Source organism: Harpia harpyja, chromosome 22, assembly GCF_026419915.1.
Source record: "Harpia harpyja isolate bHarHar1 chromosome 22, bHarHar1 primary haplotype, whole genome shotgun sequence".
NCBI lineage: Eukaryota > Metazoa > Chordata > Aves > Accipitriformes > Accipitridae > Harpia > Harpia harpyja.
The window spans coordinates 10,145,024-10,164,004 of NC_068961.1; the positions used below are offsets into that span (position 1 = coordinate 10,145,024).

Genomic DNA, 18,981 nt, shown 5'->3' on the forward strand with positions numbered 1-18,981 from the left:
AAAAAAAACCAAACCCTGATCCATTACTTGAGTTACAAATTACTACTGGGAACCAATAAAAGAATCAGTATGACAGAAAGAAGAAGCAAAACTATTTCAGTCCGTATTACACAGAGAGATCAAGTTTTATTAGATAAACAAGCCACTTGAGGGTACAAAAGATAGGCAGAAAAAGATCCTGAGTATATATAACGTAACACTTCATGCAGGTAGTGACTAAAAAAATCAAAACTGAATGACTGCTTAGTGTGAAGTACATAGAGGTATGAACAAGGATAAAAAGCACTGTAAAAAAAGCATTTAGAATGTCTTCTCTATAAATGGAATGTTTCGGTTTGTACTCCTATGTAATCTGCAATTGCAAGAGATTGCATGAGGAGGTAGCATCTTAGCCTTTCATGCTGAGAAGTCTAGGTTGAGTTTGAACTGATGTCAAATAGCAGTTGACACGTACTGCAAACATTAACATCTTGCCAAAACATTTGAACTCAGCTTTTGCATATAAAGTGCATCTAGAAATTGAGGTATATTGATGAAGCTGCATAGTGAACTTTACACAATGCCTGGTTTTGTTTTAGTCCCGATGCTTGCCGTTTCTCTTACCTTCATGATCATCTGTTACTGCACAGTTCATTTAAAAGAATTAGAAAAATAGGATTAACGTGCAATGGCAAAGAGCATAAAACCCTTAGTTTTTACATAAGCAAAAACTACTTATTGAGAGGAAGAATAATTACAGAACTACTAAAATAGCTAAATAAAAGACCAAGTGTGAAACCCCAAATGAGCATTACGGAAGCCAAGAATCTGTAGTTCTAGAGCAGTCTGAGTTTAGATAAGGAATTTGTTTCATATGTGTTTATTTTCAGTATAAGGCATATTTTGGCAGCACCTAATAAAACATATTTCATTACCACAGACAAACTGTTTAGGGGCCTAGTTTTGGTATCTTTACCACTGCAGAACTGGCATGAGTGATAAAAAAGAGTTAAGTGTTCAAATACACATACCTCTTACAAATCATAAAGAATTTTGTGACTACCCTGTTGGTAAAGGTGCTCACAACTGATACTCAAGCACACAACAACAGTACAGCCGCTTCTAGATCTCCAATGCTAACGATGTATTGATGTATATGTAAAAATCACATCAGACAGGATTGTCAATACAGTATCTTTGATATATCAAAATGATTTTTAAACTGTACCTTTTGTATATTTAAAAAACTATGAAAATGGACAAGTCAGTTTCACACTGATATAAAAGACTGAGCATTGGGGTTGCAAGTAGTGCAGAATATCTTTACAATTAAAAGAAAGATAAAATCTTATCACAAAATAATTCATGCAGCTACTGATGTATTTCTCCTTCTTGTCATATGTAAAATAAAATAAGATCAAGTTCTTGGGACTTTCACTATTGCCCACTGCTGCAGAATCTAAGCACCTTCAAGTAAATTATACCTATATCATAGTTCCCTACAGACTTTAGAAAGGTCTGCCTGCTCTCTTTTCTGTGAAAAGGCCTTGAAACCCTGATGATGTTGAGAGTGCTTTTCTTACTGAATCTTTAAAACATCCCTGATTTAAGTTAACTGGACCTTTATGGGATCCAGGATGTTTAAACCAGGAGACATTAAATGCAGACAAAGCCTTTTCAGCTTTTCACAGATCAAGAAGCTGAGAAGGAAATGCTATTTGTTCCCTTTACTTTGACAGCGTAATGAAGGATTAATTTTTGTGTTAAGTTCTATCACATCTTTGACAAAATCATTATTTCCTATGAAGTCTCCAGCAATGATGTTAATACATTCTTTCCTTGGTCCTGGATACTGTTGCTTTATCCAGATTTTCAAGCATGGAAGACTCTGGAGCGTCATTTTCTTCAGTGATCCAAATGGGTGTACGAGAATATACCTTAAATTTTCAGTAAGGTTAATCCCTGCTACAAAGAATTTTTCTGAAACAAAAATCAGGTGACACATTAAATATTCCTTTGAGGAGAACAGAAACTGCTCAGCATTGCATTAACACCAGATCTCATTCCTCTGGGAATCATTAAAATAGTAACTTCACACTCTTTCTGTATCATTTCACATCCGTAGAACTGTTTCAGTAGACTGTCTCCCCTTGATGCAACTGCATGCTGTAGTAAATAGTTACTGAGCCAAGCTTGGTTATTGAACCATTCCAGTTTAGCTAAATTTATCTAAATTATTCATTGCAGACTAAAGGTTCTCCACTAACTAGTCCTCCTTTATAAATTACGTTTGTTTCTGTAAGGGTTGCTTCCAAATGCTTGGCCTTCCCCCATGACGGACAGGTACACAGCGTGCACCTACACGGGCGTTTTCCTTTGGCGGGGCAGTGTGCTTTTGAAGCAGTTCTCCCCTTCATCACCCCATGCATGCACATCACAGCGCTGCGTCAGAGGTTATGAACGAAATTTCTTTCAGCTTAGACTACACCAGCATGATTGAGCGCTGCTATTTCCTGACATAGCTACAGCCTTCATGCACCATTCTCGCAGGGATTTCTTTTCACAGCAAGGCTAGCCCAATGCAGTTCCCTCGTCATCAGCACTGCCTAAAGCAGCAAGCACTGGGTTGAGGAAGCAGTCTCCTACCTGTGAAATGGGCACAACAGCACCAGCGAGCTGGTCTGTGCTGAGGGCTGCTTTTCCATGGGGTCACGGGAGTGAAGCAGCTGCCATGATTTATATAGCCTATGCATGTACATACACTGACACGTGTATTTGCACCACCAAAGATGAATGTTGTACTTGCCCATGGGTGGGCAAAGCACCTAGTAACATGGGTGCACAGTGGTTATATCCTGTAATGCTACGATCACCCAACTTCTGATGTGTTTTGCGTTGCTGTACGTGCCCCTTGTTTCCTCCAAGCAACTCCCCGTGCTTACCTGGACGGCCCATCTGCTTCATGTGCTCTAAATACTGGATAAGAGCGCGAGTGGCAGTTTTGTTTCCCCACCAGTATGGGATCGCAGGCCACAGCTCACAGTGCTTCTCCACTTCCATGTCCTCTTCGTACGAGACTATGGCCTGATGGCCACACTGCCACATGGTCCGCAGTGTCGGCACCACCTAAGAAAGCATGCCCAGGTTGAAGTCAGCAGCATAGCAGTGTTCCTAAAGTTCAAATACTGACGTGTGATGTCACCTTGGTAGAGAGGCACAGATTCAGTTCAAGTAAAGCTTTTAAGTGTACAGCCCAGTAGGTCACTGGCTGGCTTACAAGCTGCAGGGGCAATGGGAGCCTGGGAACTTCAGCAGGTTCCTCCTTTCCTCAAAAAATTCAACTATGGTAAAGTACATAACTCAAGGTCTTACACCTGTGTAACAAGAAACCACCCCCGTGTCAGCCATGGTGCACATATACTGCTGCTGAAAATTTGTTGGGAGAGGAAGACACAGGCCATTTGGTGAAAGGAGGTAGGAGCAGGGCAAAGCTCTACACCCAGCTGTAGGAATACAGACACAAGAAGCAGGCATAATTTTGGCAAATGCCCCACATATTGATCCAAATTTGTTGTTGTAGCCATAAAGAAAATTGAACTGCTTAAGACTCGGTATGACTAAACGAAAGTCTTCAAGAGATACGTTAATTCTGATTTCTCTAAGCAAGTGGGAAGTTTCTGAAATTGGGGTACTCCAGACTTTTTGAATTGAGAGAAGGGAAGACTTGAGTCAGAAACCTCCTCAGACAGACAAATGGGCTGAAACAGGTCTGTTAAATTTGAGTGTCTCAATATGAAATCACATTTTCCAATCCTCGAAAGTTACCGTCAGACAGAATTGAGGCCCTCTGACTAGTTTTATTGGCAAAACCAACATATTTAACAGCTATTGGTTTTTTAAGAATGTTGTGGTTAAAAGCTATGTCTGTTGCTTATGAAAGGAAATGGTGGCTTTTTGATGTTCCAATTAACTTATTAATTAAAATAAAAGCCAAAGGCAGTTGAAAATGTTTTATGTAAATCTTTGAAGAGAGCCAAGGGTTCAATGAACATGGGAATCCCTCTTACTTCATCCAAGATAGAAAGAGTGGAAGCCCCAATTAGGTCAGAAAATACTGCAAAATTAAGACACAAGCTACTCAAACTACAAAAACCTGTGGCTGGCAGAACCGTTTGCTTTACTCCAGCTGCCTTTCTAAAGCTGGAACCTCTTAAACAAAACAAAACAAAGAAAAGGGGGTGTGGGATAAGAGCTAAAAAAAAAAAGCTACCAGAAATGTGTACATGAGCACAGGTGCTTATTTTGCAAACAAAGCAGAAGTGAAACTGTAAATGTCTAACAAGGGATTTTTAAACCCAGATCAAAGGAAGACACCTTGAATAGTTAAGGCAATTAAAATTTTAAACGCAATGTAATGTTGTCACACTGTGGCCTGTGCCAGTACTACATACAGACCTCTACTTAGCAGTTGCTTCATAAATACTTTAATGCTTACTTTTGTACAACGACAGAGTTGCAGTCTTGAAAGACAGTAGATACCAGATTATTTTAGAATAAGTGAGGAAGTACTTGGTTATTTGATGTTCAATCTGAATCTGTGATCCTGAAAAACCCCACAGCTACCTAACCTGCAACGGTATCGCTTGCAAAAATGGCAAGATCCGTTTTGCTGGTCACAGACCCCACAAAAATAAATTATTCCTGCTTGAGGGAAGTACTTGGCTTCTCTTTTCTTCAGTGCCCTTCTTCCCTCCCCCTGGACACAACTCGGAAACGTTCTTCTTTCTTCAGTCAGGTGATCTCAAAGCATTTGTTCATCACCTTTGTTCAACAAACTAACAGCAGCAGCTTGCTCCTTTTGCAATTAATACCTTTTTTTCTTTTTAAGAGCTAGCCATGTGTCTGAAAGAAAATTTGACCGTCTTCTCCAGTATTGCTGTGCTCATCCACGACTTACTTACACACTCAAGATATTTGGGGAAACAACAAAACAGTGTCACTCAGGTCTTCAGTTATTCAGCTGAGGCCTGAATATTCAGAATCCCCTAGTTTTGCTGAAAATTGTTCTATTTTAACTCTGCTGTACAAAATGCTTTGAAATGGTAATACTCTCCCGTTACTGATACACCAGCTTCAAAGGCTGTATTCGAATCACAAACAGGGTCATCATTATCCTGTACCCCTCACATCTCCAGAGAAAACCCTCTGTTCCTGTGCATCTTTGAAATGTTAATTGTTTAACTACTAAAAGCTCCCACACCTTGTAAAAAAGAGGAAGCTAAAAATCTCAACTTCTACAATTTAGCAATCAAATGATTTCTGATTATGTAAATTAAGGCTTTTCTGCAGGTTTGGGTGACTGAAAGCATATTAGGCTAGTTGGAAGGTCAGCTCCAGCTCACGTCCAGGAAAGAAAGTCAATGCCACGAGAAATGTGCCGAGGGCAGAGATACTATTAAGAGGGACCTTGACAGGCTGGAGACATGGCCTGGCAGAAACCTCGTGAAGCTCAGCAAAGGCAAATGCAAAGTCCCACGCCTGAATGGACTCATCCCACGCATCAGGACGGACTGGGGGCAGCTGGCTAGAAACCTGCTTTGAAGAGAAGGACCTGGAGCTCCTAGGAGACACCAAGCTGAACATGAGCCGGCAGTGTGCCCGCATGGCAAAGGTCAACTGCAAACTGGGGCTTCCCCAATACAAAAAAATCCTTGATGTGCTGGAGTGAGTCCTGCAGTGTGCAACCAGAGCTAGCAGAGGCTGGAGCATGACACGCAAGGACAGGCTGAGAGCGCTGGGTCTGTTCAGCGTGAAGAAGAGAAGACTATGGACAGGTCTTACTGCTGCCTATAAATACCTAACGGGCAGATGTAGAGAAGACTCCTCAGATATGCACAGCAAAAGGATGCAAGCCAGCAGACACAAGTTACAGCAAGAGAGATTCTGATCAGATAGATAAGAAAAACACGTTCACTGTGAGAGTGGACAAGTGTTGGACCAGGCTGCATAGAAAGGTTGTGGAATCTCCATCCTTGGAGATATTCGAGAATGGATGGGACACAGCCCAACGTAACTTTGAAGTTGGTCCTGCTTTGCATGTTGGGCTTGAACCAGATGACCTCCAGAGGTCACTTCCAACCTAAACTATTATAAATAGCATAAAAATTCATTTATAATTATTGCTGTGAAATGGCAGAAAGTGGATTCTTTGAATTCTATAAATATAGTATGGACTATATTTATAACACACACCCACCTTCTTTTATTTTCTTTCTTTTCTTTTTAAAAACAAAACTCAGACAGGACAGTGGATGACAGTTGTGTCCCTACTGTTGTCCCACAACTCAACAGACGTGACAGTCAAATTTAATTCCCTCCTCCACACTGCGGGATGTAGGTTTGCTTTATCTCCTCAATTTTATTAGGTAGAGACCTATCTCTGATGCAGCAAATGTTACTTTTCCTAGGTTAAAAATACAGTGAAAGTAGAATATATCTAAAAATTTGGAATCAAAGATCTCACTGTAATATATCATTCTTAAAAAAGAAGAAAAAAGGGATCTCATACTTACATTTCTGGGACACAGTTTACACTGGAAAATCTCTTTTATACAGGCAATAAGATGACAATGAAGTTTCTTCGTTAATCCATCAAAATTTCTGCAGGCTAAGATAACAACTTCCTGAGGATGAGTTTCCAACCACCTTAACACTTCCCATAGAATATCCTAGAAGAGACAGTCATGACAACTTAGAAAATCATCTATGCTATGCAGGGGAAAGGACATAAAACCAACAGAACATTGATGGTGGAGTAGACTCGCAATCACAATAATGAAAATCAGGGTAGGTTTCTGGAGGATGGCCATCTGACAGCCCACAAGGTGGTCCAGAGAGATGCACCCCAGGAAAACCCACTTTCTGCAGGTCTGTGCTGGTTTGCTCTGGATGTGGTTCTAGCACGCTATGCTTAACAGCTTTGTATTTTGGTAACACCCATGAATCTCCTACTGCCTGGAGGCAGGTTAGCAGTAAATCCATCTCCCCAAGCTTCTTTAAGGACAAACAATATATTAGTGGCAAACTCAAAAACAGGGAAGAGTTCTGTGCTTGCTTAAACGAAACAGGACCTGTTTTCCCCATTTGTTGTGGGCAATGACAACTTCTTGAGGACCACATATAATTAGCAGGGTAATCAGGCACTACACCTAAGTGTTTACATGAGCACACCAGCCACCATGAAACCTCAACACATGAAGGGTTCAGACTCATGAGCATGAAACCAAAGTTTACAAATTAAAAGCTGCATTAGCTGGCTGTGCCTGGCTGTACAGGTCCCAGCAAATGGAAGAATGTAAACTACTCCACAGTGACAGAGCACATGCGAAGAGCAACTCACACTAGTTTCTTCACAGCAGCTGACAGTAATTTGATCATGGGATCCAGACTTGAGTCTCTCTGTCTTTCAGTGAAATATTTTTTCTTAAAAAAAAAAAAAGAAGTGTTTCTGTGATTTTATTAGGCTTTTAATACCTTCTTCTCTTTAATAACTTCTCTCCTTACGGGGGAAACAGGATTGCCCTGGGTAGCATCCTGGGACAACACAAGATAAACCCCAGATAGATCAGGCACTTGATAGGGGCTGGGCAGTGGAGAGCAAGGCACAGCAACTCCGGTTTGAGGATGAGGAATTGATTGATGATCCAGTCTTACTTGCAGCTGCTGAAACTAACTTCCAGCCCTGCTGGTTTTCTCTAGTTTGAAGTCCTCACATTAGGAAAATAAATAACCTACCCACAAAAGCTTGGGCTAGTATTTTCAGATTATTGTGGCTCTTGAATAAAAGAAACAGCACTGTTTTTATAGCCATCCCAAAGGTAAGGACAATACCTGTACAGTAACAGTTGTGTAAACCATATGCACGAAGTACAAATTCATAGATGGATCGTTAGCCTTGTGGGCAATCCTGAAATCCAGGTATCTAACTCCAGCCTCGAGTTGCTCTGTCACAGTCAGTACCTGAAAGGTGAAGCAGAAGACAAAGGTCCCAAGAGTTTGGAAGAGATTTGTTTCTTTAGTTTAGAAAGCTGAAAAAGGTGTACAAAGTTAGCCCTATGACATTTTTCACAGGTCTTTCATCTTTAAAATGGCACTACATGGTAGCAAGTCGCAACTATAACATATTTTACTCTCTGACAAGAGGGATCCCAATTTCACTGTGGCATATACTGCAGGTACAGATTAGATTATTCAGACCTCTGCCCTTGTTGTGTTCAGAAAGTTAAAGATCCATTCACCTGTGCTTAATACACGATCACTCCTCACAAGACTATTTGTAAGTACAAAAATTGCGGGATCAGCACTTTAGAAAAGCTGTATTTTTTTTATTAGATCAAAGACTTTACAATGGTTGTCTCTGCGGAGATCACTCATCCTCAACAGAAGAAAAAAACAAAAATAGAAAAAAGTACTGGCTGTTGTTCTTTTTCAAGATAAAGTCTCTTAAAGAGTTTGAATTAACCTGTAGAAGTCCTACAAAACAGAGGTCCTTCTCTAGTTCCACTTCCATCAGAGTTCTACTGGATTTGAGGGCTGAATGGAACAGGCGATAAAGCTGAGTTTCTGGGCCAAAAAGTCCCAAATGATATGTCTCTTACCATCAAGACTCTTTTTGCAAAAGAGAATAGAATCAATTTAATTAAATACTTTTAAACACTAATTTGTCTCAGTTCAACCTGCTATGGACAACACTTTCAGGTTTCAGAAGGCATACACTGTATTGATTTAAGTCAGAAAGGATTCAACAAAAGCTAATCAATACAAGGCATTGCACCTGAATAACCACATTTGTAGCTTTAGGGCCGAGATAGAGCTTAAGACATATGGCAGGATGCTCACCCTGCCTAGCTTCAACCACCTAACTTTCTGTTCTTAGGGTGGGAATTTAATCTCCCCAGGCTATGCCTGAGCTGCAGGGCTGGGGACAGCCCAGCCCCACAGGTCCCAGGGTGCGGGTGGTGGGGTGCCTGGGGCCAACAGCTCCGTCCGTGCCTGCTTGGTCTCCACCAGGCTGGAGCAGTGGAAGGAGCGATCTGTGCCAAAGTCCCACCTTCGCTTGGAGCACGCTGGAGATGGGAGTGTATATGGCTGTAGGTCATATATAACCTTTGTGGCCAGAACGAGCACCAGGTGAAATAGCTGCTCTGAACTGCCCTTCAGATGAATTTATTTACTTCTGTTGACTGTATAGGAAAACTAGACAAATTAGACTCTCTAATTAGTCACTTGGGTTTGGATACTGAATTAGACAGCGCGAACGTTGCCCCCCAAGGGCAAAACTTAAGAGGAAGCCTCGGGGAGCGATGCGGCTCAGTGCTGCAATCTCACACCAGACATCCAGGGCATGAGTGGAAGTTACACGCCTGACATCAGCGATTGCTCAGGCAAGATTTGGGCCTCTAGACTGACACCCATAAGAGCCAGGGCTCAAGCCAGGCACTGCCTCCTAGGCACTGGGCCATCCAGGGACCTGTGGGTCCTACCATCGGTAGGGCTCCTTGGTGTCTCTTCCGGATACCAATGGGTGGATTCACCTCCTCGCAAAGATAACTCGAGCACCGCAGAGCCAAGGACGGGCAGGATTGCAGCCGTCCCTTTTCCCCATCAGCACCAGGCCACTTCCCGCTCAGCACGCTGGGTTCTGACCAGAAAATTATTATAATGATGGAAGGATGTTGTTAGTCACCCACAGGGTCACTGCGCTGGCCAGCAACCCACAAGTTAGGAGGTATCTAAATCTTGCGTTGGCTTAAGTCCCAAAGCAAAAAGCAGCTCAAGACAAGGCACTGTGCTAAGTGAGTGCCTTTCCACATCAACTCATCATTGCCATTACATATTCAATATCTGGTAGTGTCTACAATTCCAGTTTGCCAGGGCTGCTCAAACACAACAAAAGAAGCCTAGGCATAATTATTGCCATTTATCAATTATTCAGTTTTAATTCCCTAATAATGAACTACTCCTCCAATAAGAACAAAAGTGAAAAGATTTTTGGTACCTCTTTGATGCCAGGAAAGTCTGTTCTTCAGAAAAATCTTCAAAAGCTCTAGCTTAAATCATGATCCCCAACTTTGCTTTTAACTTACATTTGTGAGGAACAAAGAGATAACTACTACCTTATTATTTAGACATTTTAAAAAATTAACTAATCCTTACAGGAGGGCCACACCTTCATTCTCTTAATCTTTATGGATAAAAAAATTCCCTACAACAAGATTTTTGTCTTACACAATCTAGATGGGGAAAACAACTGACATCTTGCCAACAGTGGTAGTAAAAATGACAAGCATTAGCTTCTGAACAAAGTGTAAAAGAAAAAACCTCTTTTGATTATAGTAATATTAAATGTTATAAATAAGAACAATAAACATGAAAAAGAAGATGAGTTCCTAGTACCAAGTGGTCAGCTTTAAACAACATCTTTGTCTAGGTATCATCCCTGCCTCACTAACACACTTTTTCCCCCACAAAAGAAAATCTGGTATGTATGGCACCTATCATCTCATACCCCAATGTGCTGGTTTTGGCTGGGATAGACTTCATTTTCTTCATAGTAGCTAGTATGTGGCTATGTTTTGGATTTGTGCTGAGAACAGTGGTGATAACATAGGGAAGTTTTAGCTATTGCCGAGCAGTGCTCACACAGAGCCAAGGGCTTTTCTGCTTCTCCCCCCACCCCACCAGCGAGCAGGCTGGGGGGGCACGAGGAGTTGGAAGGGGACACAGCCGGGACAGCTGACCCCAACTGACCCAAGGGAGATGCCAGACCATAGGACGTCATGATCAGCAGATAAAGCTGGGGAAGAAGAAGGAAGACAACACCCAAGCACAGTATCTCATCAGAGCACAGATTTCTGGGCAGCAAGCTTTTCTTTCATTGTGCACCGGAGAGCATGACCGCTCTGAGCACTGCAGCACAAGCTTCAACTTCGCCCAGGCATGACGAGAACGCTAGACAACAGTTACCTGTGTTGTAGACCACTTCATGATAATGGGCTGCACAATGCAGGGCATACATTTGTTCAAAAACTTCACCAGCTTCAATTCATTGCCACTAACACCAGAGTTTTTATCCAAGCAGTAGGTCATAGTGTCGTGACTCCCTGTAGAATACAAAATAAAAAATGTACAGAAAATGTATATTTCTTAACTACTCGAGACCACAATACATGGTTATATTGCATGCACACACCTGACATGCCACCCCATTTCCAAATCACACACCTATATTGCCCGACAGCCTATGTAGGTATGGCAAAAAGGTGGGGTCTTCTACAGAGGTTGCTCACCTGACATTAATAAGCTTAGCATGAAATCCTTGTGAAGGGAAGGCATCAAGACTTTTCAATAAAGCATCTGAAGTACACACCATTGTTGTTTGCCTTAGACCACAATAAAATGGCCTGTTTCAACTAGCATCTTCCACTGAAATAATTATCTTGATGTGAAAACTCACTTTTTTTAGGGAATAAATAGCAGACACCTGAATTTATCTAGAATTTGTCCTGATTTCAGAGTTGTCCAAATGCAGGATTTCATACTCCAGTCCCATCATCTCTGCACAGGAAAATATGACTGAAAGCAGAAATTCAGCTTCTTACACCTTTGGCTGGACCAACTCCTAACTTGGCACTTTCAACATTTATGTCTTAAATATCTGGTAAAAAATGCCCTCCTGAACTAACACCCACATGCCCTACAAAAACAATGTAAGAGGTGGGTGCTTGAAGGTTTCAGAGGCAAATCCAAGTCTAAGTTTACATGTGACAGATGAACAAGATCCACTTTTTATGGACTTCAAAAGTTACCCGACTCTTTCCAGCACAGGGAATTACACAGGGGCAGGCTAAGCACCAGAGCCAAGTACAGCCTGCCCAAATATTTGACTTCTTTGAAGTCTGAATAAATCTGACACGTCTCTTGCATCATGTTTAGATGAAACTCTGTTGCAACTCACAATTTCTTCAGGACAGGCAAGCAGTGATTTTGCCAGCTTTTCCTGTTCCTTTATTTCTTCTAATTTTATAAAGCATCAATAAGAAAAGCTAACAACTCAGTGAAGTGACTCACTGGGATCTTTACAGAGTATCTGCAAGGAATTTGCATATCATTTTGTTTTTTAAGTCTTCTGTCAAACAAATTGTTCACTGGTGCTAGAAGCTGCCTTCCTGAATGGTCAGTCTTACTGGTGCCAATGGCAATATTTCTAGTAGCCAAAGAAAAAGGACAAGATTGTATTTGAAATAAAGAAAATTCTTTGAAACTGTCAATAATAGTTTAAGGTCTCACTCAATTTTTTTCACCTTTTAAAACTGGGTTTCTGTCTATTTTCCTGCTTTAAACACCCAAACCAAGCTCACTGCAGATGGAAGATCGATAATGAGGGCATGCAATCAAAGAAGTTTGTCTTACAAGATGTAAGAGTCAAACCATTAAATACCCATGGACAAAATCCAAGTCCGAGAGAAGTGAACAGGATTCCATTGATGGGCATTGCATGTACCAATGCTAATCAGCAAATGGATAGTGACCTTTCATTTAGGAGTCATCTTGTGATGTCAGTGAGTTACAGTAACGAAAGGAAGATGGGTATATCCATGACACAACAAATATGATACAAAGAGAGTGAGCTGGCAGCACTGTGCTGAACCTGGTGCAAACACAACACTAATTACTGAGACTTGCCTCTGTCTCCTCATCATGCTTTCAGAATGCAGTCTCTCACATTTCTTGCATGCCTTGTTGTCTTCTCTATTCGAGATAAGCTTCCACTTCCAAACTGGGCTTCCCCCAGTCATTGCTCCCTCTAAAAACCTGCCAGAGCTGTCTTGACCTGGTTGGTCTTGATCTGCTTTTGTTCTGACCTGGACCAGTTTTGTAGGTCAGCTGGACAGCCACCACAATCTTCCAAGCTAATAGCCTGCAATGCTCTGTAAAAGTCCTCCAATGTTTGCTGAAATGGGCTTGTCTTCAACTATTCTTTTCTTCTCCTGCCTGTTCTCCATGCAGGTATATATATTCACAAGAACAACAAACAGACATTCACAAGAATAACAAGGTCACCGTTAGGAGAAGAGCCAGGAAGTCAAAGGCACACATCAGCAGGTTCTCAGCTTTCTACAATGTCCAAGAAACACCACTGTGAAAGTTTTTCAGAAACAACATGGTTCCTTTTCCACAAAAAATACACAAACCACTGACCATGCTACTGACTTTTTGAAGGATTTTTGCAAGAGGAACAAAAAAGAAAAAAAAGGGGGGGGGGGGGGAAGAGGAGAATATGACCTTCTTTCTTCTGTCATAAGACAGATACTTATTTTCTTTTCTTGATGGTTGAATAAGAAATACAGAATTTTTTATAACATCTGTTCTGGGGTCCTCTTACATAGGCTTTATCCAAAACAGAGGTGTGCTTGTTTTGAAATTAACATCAATTTAAATTACATATCTAAGAAGTCACCATGAAATAAGTTTCTAGGTTTCAATTTTAATCAAAACTCCACATTCCATTAGTTCACAAAGGGCAGGGGAAAAAAAAAAAAAAATCCATCACAGTTCTTGCGTCCTCCCAGGGCTCCACCCACTGAAGACAACACTTGATTTTTCCACACTATCTCTCAATATACATCTTTGCTAAAGTTAACCTATGATCCTGTAGCCTACATAAAACATTCATCTACATGCTGTGCTGCTTTCCACCCAAACTACCTGTTGCATTTACAGGTGTGAGAGAAAAAATGGGCTAGACTTTTCTATAGCACCATTTTCATTGTGGAGGCAAAGGGAATCACTCAAGAGCTGACAGCCCCCCAGTGCCTCTCCACGTGCCAGTGAAAACAGGTTCTCCCATAACCTCTTTGGACAGAATGAAAAAAAATCACCTATTCGAGGCAGCAGAGAGAAGCAATACTACGACCAAAGAAAGGCTAATGATACACAGGTCTGAATGTAGTACCAGTGAGGGCACCAGCCATAGTGCAGCTGTGTTTACCCATAATAGGATAAATCCAGTTTTTGTAAGCAGGGTCATGTAGAAAGGTCACACTCTACATTAATAAAAACATACGTTAATTAAAAGTCTCCATCCTTCTTTTTTCATACCTTCACACACTCTTTTAAACAATACAAAGAAACAAATAATAAGGTAAAATGTTATTTCTCTCCTTTTGGAACCATTTTATTATGTAGGAAGTGGCAAGAACGAATTAGGAAAAATCTCACCATTGCCCAGATAAGCAAATGCTCCAGTTATTAACACTGATCTGACAAGATGATGCACAGGGACTGCAAAAAGGTCCCTCTTTCCTTCCCTCAAAACAAAATGAAACAAAAAAATCCCTTTTTTTCCCCTCCCTTCCAAGAAACCCCAAACATTACAGACTAAAAGTATTTACATGCATGCACACATTACACAAACCCTCCCTCAAGCCCTTCTCCCACACACTGACCCAAATAATAAATGTAGCCCTCCTGGAATGGGACAAACAGGATGTTCCAATGCTTAAATGACACACTAACAAGACAGTGGAGAACAGAAGTTAATCTTTACCTGGAAGAGCTAAGTTATAGAGGGGAATATCCCAGAGCTTCTCTGGTAATTGTGACATCCATTGACCATATTCATGGCACACATGAATGGAGGTCTGCAAAGGGCCTTCCATTAGTGCCTGCTCTAGGACTTCATAGGGTATTCTGGGAGGGAAAAAGAAAAGAAAAAGAATAAACCGTTCCACATACTGTGGTTGAATTAATGCCATTGCACCTAAGCAGAATGGATTTATACATGCTATAAAATGTCAACCCTTCTCTCAAGGAGTTGTGTCAACCCTCCTCTCAAGTAGCTGCAGCAAAATGTCAAGAGCTCCTCAGCCACAACATGAGCTGCTTTTGATAACATTGTGTCCCAGCACAATGCCAAGGGAGGGTTCCAGCTTCAGGCTCGGATATTGACCAACCGAAAGAAAAACATAGAGGCAAGACAAATATGTGCGGCTTCGTTGGTATGGAGAAATGACTGTCTACATTGGCTATTGTGGCATCATGAGGAGTAACCTACCTCCAGTGTGAAACAACGTCTGTTCCTTTTTAAACCTTTTCAGAAAAGCTGTCACTGTGAACGATTCCTTCTTGTCTGCTACAGCAATGGCAGTCAGATATGTATTTGTGCAGGTTTTGTGCTCTGCCAAACATCCTCACTGGTGCCTGGTCCCTTTTGCTGCATTTCAGCACAGTCATTCCTGAGATTGCTTCTCCGCAAAGTATTCTTCAGGTTGCTTTTGGGAGGTGGTTGGTTTTTCTGGATTTACAAGTGATCCATACTGTTTATATGAAGAACATTTCCTTAAACATGGTGCAGTGGGTTGGGTTTTTTTTGGCAGACACATAGGGTCATCTGAAAGGCAACTTTAGGAATTGCATTCCTGAGTTTTATGTCCATACCACACATAACAGATACGATCTGCTTTTATATCTGCCAACGCACGTAGCGTCACTCATCTAGCCTGTCCTGCTGTGCCTTTGTGTGGCTTTCAATTGGTCTCACTAAGTACTGACAGCCCAGTTAAGAATGGGACCGTGTCAGCTGAGGGAAATGCCCAGCACCCCTGGAGCAGTGACACAGGCTGCACGTGTCTGCTGGGTAACCTGGGGCTTTCCTCCTGGTGAGAGCAGCTACCTCTGAGGTTATCCATACACACAAGGCCATTGCGTAAGCAGGAAAGAAGTGGTTTAAACCCCCTCTTGCTCCCTTTGTCTCCTTTTTAAAAAACAGATATTTGATGGGCCTAGTGCAAAGTCGAGTGGAAAAACTCCCATGGATTTATTTAAAAAAAAAAGGTGCAGATCTTTTTGTCCTGCATAAGCAAGTGGCCTCTATATGCCACATCTGGTATTCTTATTCTTGGAAAGAAGTTCGGATCTCGGGCAGATCAACTCATCCGTCCTCTGGCTCTGGAGTTTAACATGCTGAGCTTCTGCCTCCTGCAGACCCCTTGCTCAGACAACAGAAGCCTGCAGCTGATGGTGTCCCCTTTCCCTGTGTTTCATGCTTCCTCAGCCTGCACACCACTGCTCACCCGGGGCTGCTCTGCTCTGGTCTGTACCATGGAGCATCAGCGCGGACAGGGGCTGCAGATGCTAAGAACAACATTGCTATTTAGTAGTTGCAAAAGACTGGATAGTTTTTCTCCTTCCCCAGCTCTGAAGCTGACAGGAGCTGTGAGGATGCAACACTCCAGCACATGGCAGCGCTTAGGCGGGTCCTGTACACAGACTAGAAACCAAACTATAAGCACTCTTTTCCTCTTTTCCTTGCGTTCCGCAGCTCCCTTTCCAGAGCCATTGGGGCTGCCTAATTCCCCTGTTCCCCAAAGACACCCGGGCCCCCCCAGAGCAGGCACACAGCCCCCCAGTGAGCAGCAGGGACCCGTAAGCCCGCCGGCCAGCCGCACCTCAGCCCGGCACAAGCTCCTTTGCACCGACAGCACTCCCAGGACGCGTCCGAGGGTGCAGGTTTACCTGCTGCCACCCTCTCCTCCCGCCACGTGCTCTCATCGCCTCGCTTGGGCTAACACGGGCACAGTCCCACAGCTAACAGAAAAAAGCTGGTTTTCTGCCATGCTAGTCCCTCACACCAGTTCACCACCGAGTCAGGACAGCCCACCGCTGGCCCGTGCTGAGGAGGCAGCAAGTCCCATGATCGGCTTTGCCGGGCTGTACAACAGACCCCTCGGTGTTGCCGGGCCAAAACCCACTGGCAGCAGATTCTCAGCCTGGCACAAGCTGCCATCAATGCCCCAATCTCTGCAGGACCAGGGCACTTCACAAGGAGCATCCTGCTGGACCTGGGAAAAGGCAGCAGAGAGCAGAAATGGCAAGACAAAGCCATGCTGTGGTCCTGCAAACACAGACACGTGAGATTCACATCTCCTCCTCCTCTTTCTCCTCCTCTTCCTCCTTTTTTTCCCACCTCCCTCCGCAGCACCCTGAGGCTGAGCATGGCAGCCACTGGGAGTGCGCAGCAGGAGCAGCAGCACCACGGCCGTCTGCTGATCAAGTCCCGTACAGAAGTGACCGGACCAGATTTTGGCCTGATCCCCTGTGCAATGCAAAGCCCTAGATGTTCACACCACCACCTCCAAACTCAGCTGCTACCTTGTGTTTGAGGTGTGGGGTATCCTTGAGGGAGAAACTGAGGCTTGCCTGGAGGAATGAAATTACAACCATTAGCTACCGCCTCTCATGACTAAATCCTAAACTTTGCCAAGGAGAACCATGTCTTTATGCCCCTCCTTCCAGACAGGCAAGTCCACCCTACACACATTGCTGTTATTAACTACTGTATTGAGTTTGTGTGCAAGGCGCTGGTAGCGGGGGGCCTACTGGGGTAGCTTCTGTGAGAAGCTGCTAGAAGCTTCCCCTGTGTCCGACAGAGCCAACGCCAGCCGGCTCCAAGATGGACCTGCTGCTGGCCAAGGCCGAGCCCATCAGCGATGGCGGTAGTGCCTCTGGAGAATGTATTTAAGAAGGGGAACCTGCAGTGAGTGAGAGGATTGGAATGTGAGAGGAACACCTCTGCAGATACCGAGGTCAGTGAAGAAGGAGGAGGTGCGGACCCATGGAGAGAGGAGCCCACGCTGGAGCAGGTTTGCTGGCAGGACTTGTGACCCCAACTTGGTGTCATCCGCAAACTTACTGAGGGTGCACTCGATCTCCTCATCCAGATCATTGGTAAAGATATTGAAGAGAACTGGCCCAGTTCTGAGCCCTGGGGAACACCACTTGTGACCAGCTGCCAGCTGAATTTAACTCCATTCACCACAACTCTCTGGGCTCGTCCATCCAGCCAGTTTTTTACCCAGTGAAGAGTACACCCATCCAGGTCATGAGCAGCCGGTTTCTCCTGGAGAATGTTGTGGGAAGTGGTGTCAAAGGCTTTACTAAAGTTTAGGTAAACAACATTCACAGCCTTTCCCTCATCCACTAAGGGGGTCACCTGGTCATAGAAGGAGATCAGGTTAGCTAAGCAGGACCCGCCTTTCATAAACCCATGCTGACTGGGCCTGATCACCTGGTTGTCTTTTATGCACTGTGTGATGGCACTCAAGATGATCTCGGGTGGTCTGAGCGCAGGCAGCAATTACGTTCTGAGGACTCTACCAGGACACAAACAATAAACAAGCAATAAAACATGCAAATGTGCAAAGCCAGTAGAGATCACTGTCCTCTAACCTCGGGACACCGAGAGCATCTGGTGGGATCTCACCCGGGTTGTGCCCAAAGCGTGCCTCGCACCCGCAGCCCCCCAGCCCGGAGTGCTGGGCAACAGCCAAACACCACGCCGTTCCAGGAGGGAAATATAATTAATGAATGCTGGATGATGACATAATTGAAACGTTTTCTGCAGCTGACCCAGAAGCTAGCTAACGTCACGGGAATTACAGGCAACACCGCGACAAGAACGACCCGAACTGCCACAGCCAGGAGCAAGCTGCCAGCCCCACCAGTCGCAGGGCTGATCCCAGGGGAGAAGCTGGGACCCCGCACCCCCTCCGGGCACCCCGCTGTCCTACCCCGCGGGAGGACGGATTCCCCCCCCCCCCCCCCCCTTTTTTTAATTGCTTTACTTACTGCGATGAACGACGAGGTTTCCATCCCGGCTCTGCAGGCAGCCCCGCACCGCCCAGCTCCCCCGGGTCCCGCAGCGGGCAGTAACCCCGCACTGCCCGCCCCAAGTGACGGCAGGTCTGAGGAAGGTGAAGGAGGGGCGAGAGAGGGGAGGAAGAAGAGGGGGAGGCGGCTGTGGTTAAGCGGAGCTGCCTGAGACGCTGCCGGTGTGTCGCTTCGGGAGGAACCCGCGGGCGGGGGAGAGGCGAAGGGATGCCGGGGGAACAGCAAGGAATAGCGTGGAGCCATCCTTCAGCGGCATTTGAAGCCTATTAATGC

The 18,981-nt window shown here is 43.9% G+C and overlaps 1 protein-coding gene across 5 annotated transcripts; it reads right to left on the bottom strand.

Moving 5' to 3' along the window:
* Positions 1 to 110: 110 nt before the first annotated feature.
* On the bottom strand, positions 111 to 18,748 carry PLCXD1 (phosphatidylinositol specific phospholipase C X domain containing 1). Of its 5 annotated transcripts, none has more exons than XM_052773522.1 (7): positions 18,667 to 18,748; positions 14,588 to 14,730; positions 11,005 to 11,141; positions 7,870 to 7,998; positions 6,552 to 6,707; positions 2,922 to 3,105; positions 111 to 1,959 (listed from the first exon to the last, which is right to left on the bottom strand). In XM_052773522.1, exons 2-7 carry the CDS (start codon positions 14,697 to 14,699, stop codon positions 1,694 to 1,696), a joined length of 984 nt encoding a protein of 327 aa, XP_052629482.1. In that variant the 5' UTR covers positions 14,700 to 14,730; positions 18,667 to 18,748; the 3' UTR covers positions 111 to 1,693. The 5 variants fall into 5 exon arrangements, with proteins under 5 accessions (XP_052629482.1, XP_052629483.1, XP_052629481.1 ...); XM_052773523.1 differs by lacking the exon at positions 18,667 to 18,748 and adding an exon at positions 15,095 to 15,391; XM_052773521.1 differs by lacking the exon at positions 18,667 to 18,748 and having other exon boundaries at positions 14,588 to 14,810.
* Positions 18,749 to 18,981: the final 233 nt, after the last annotated feature.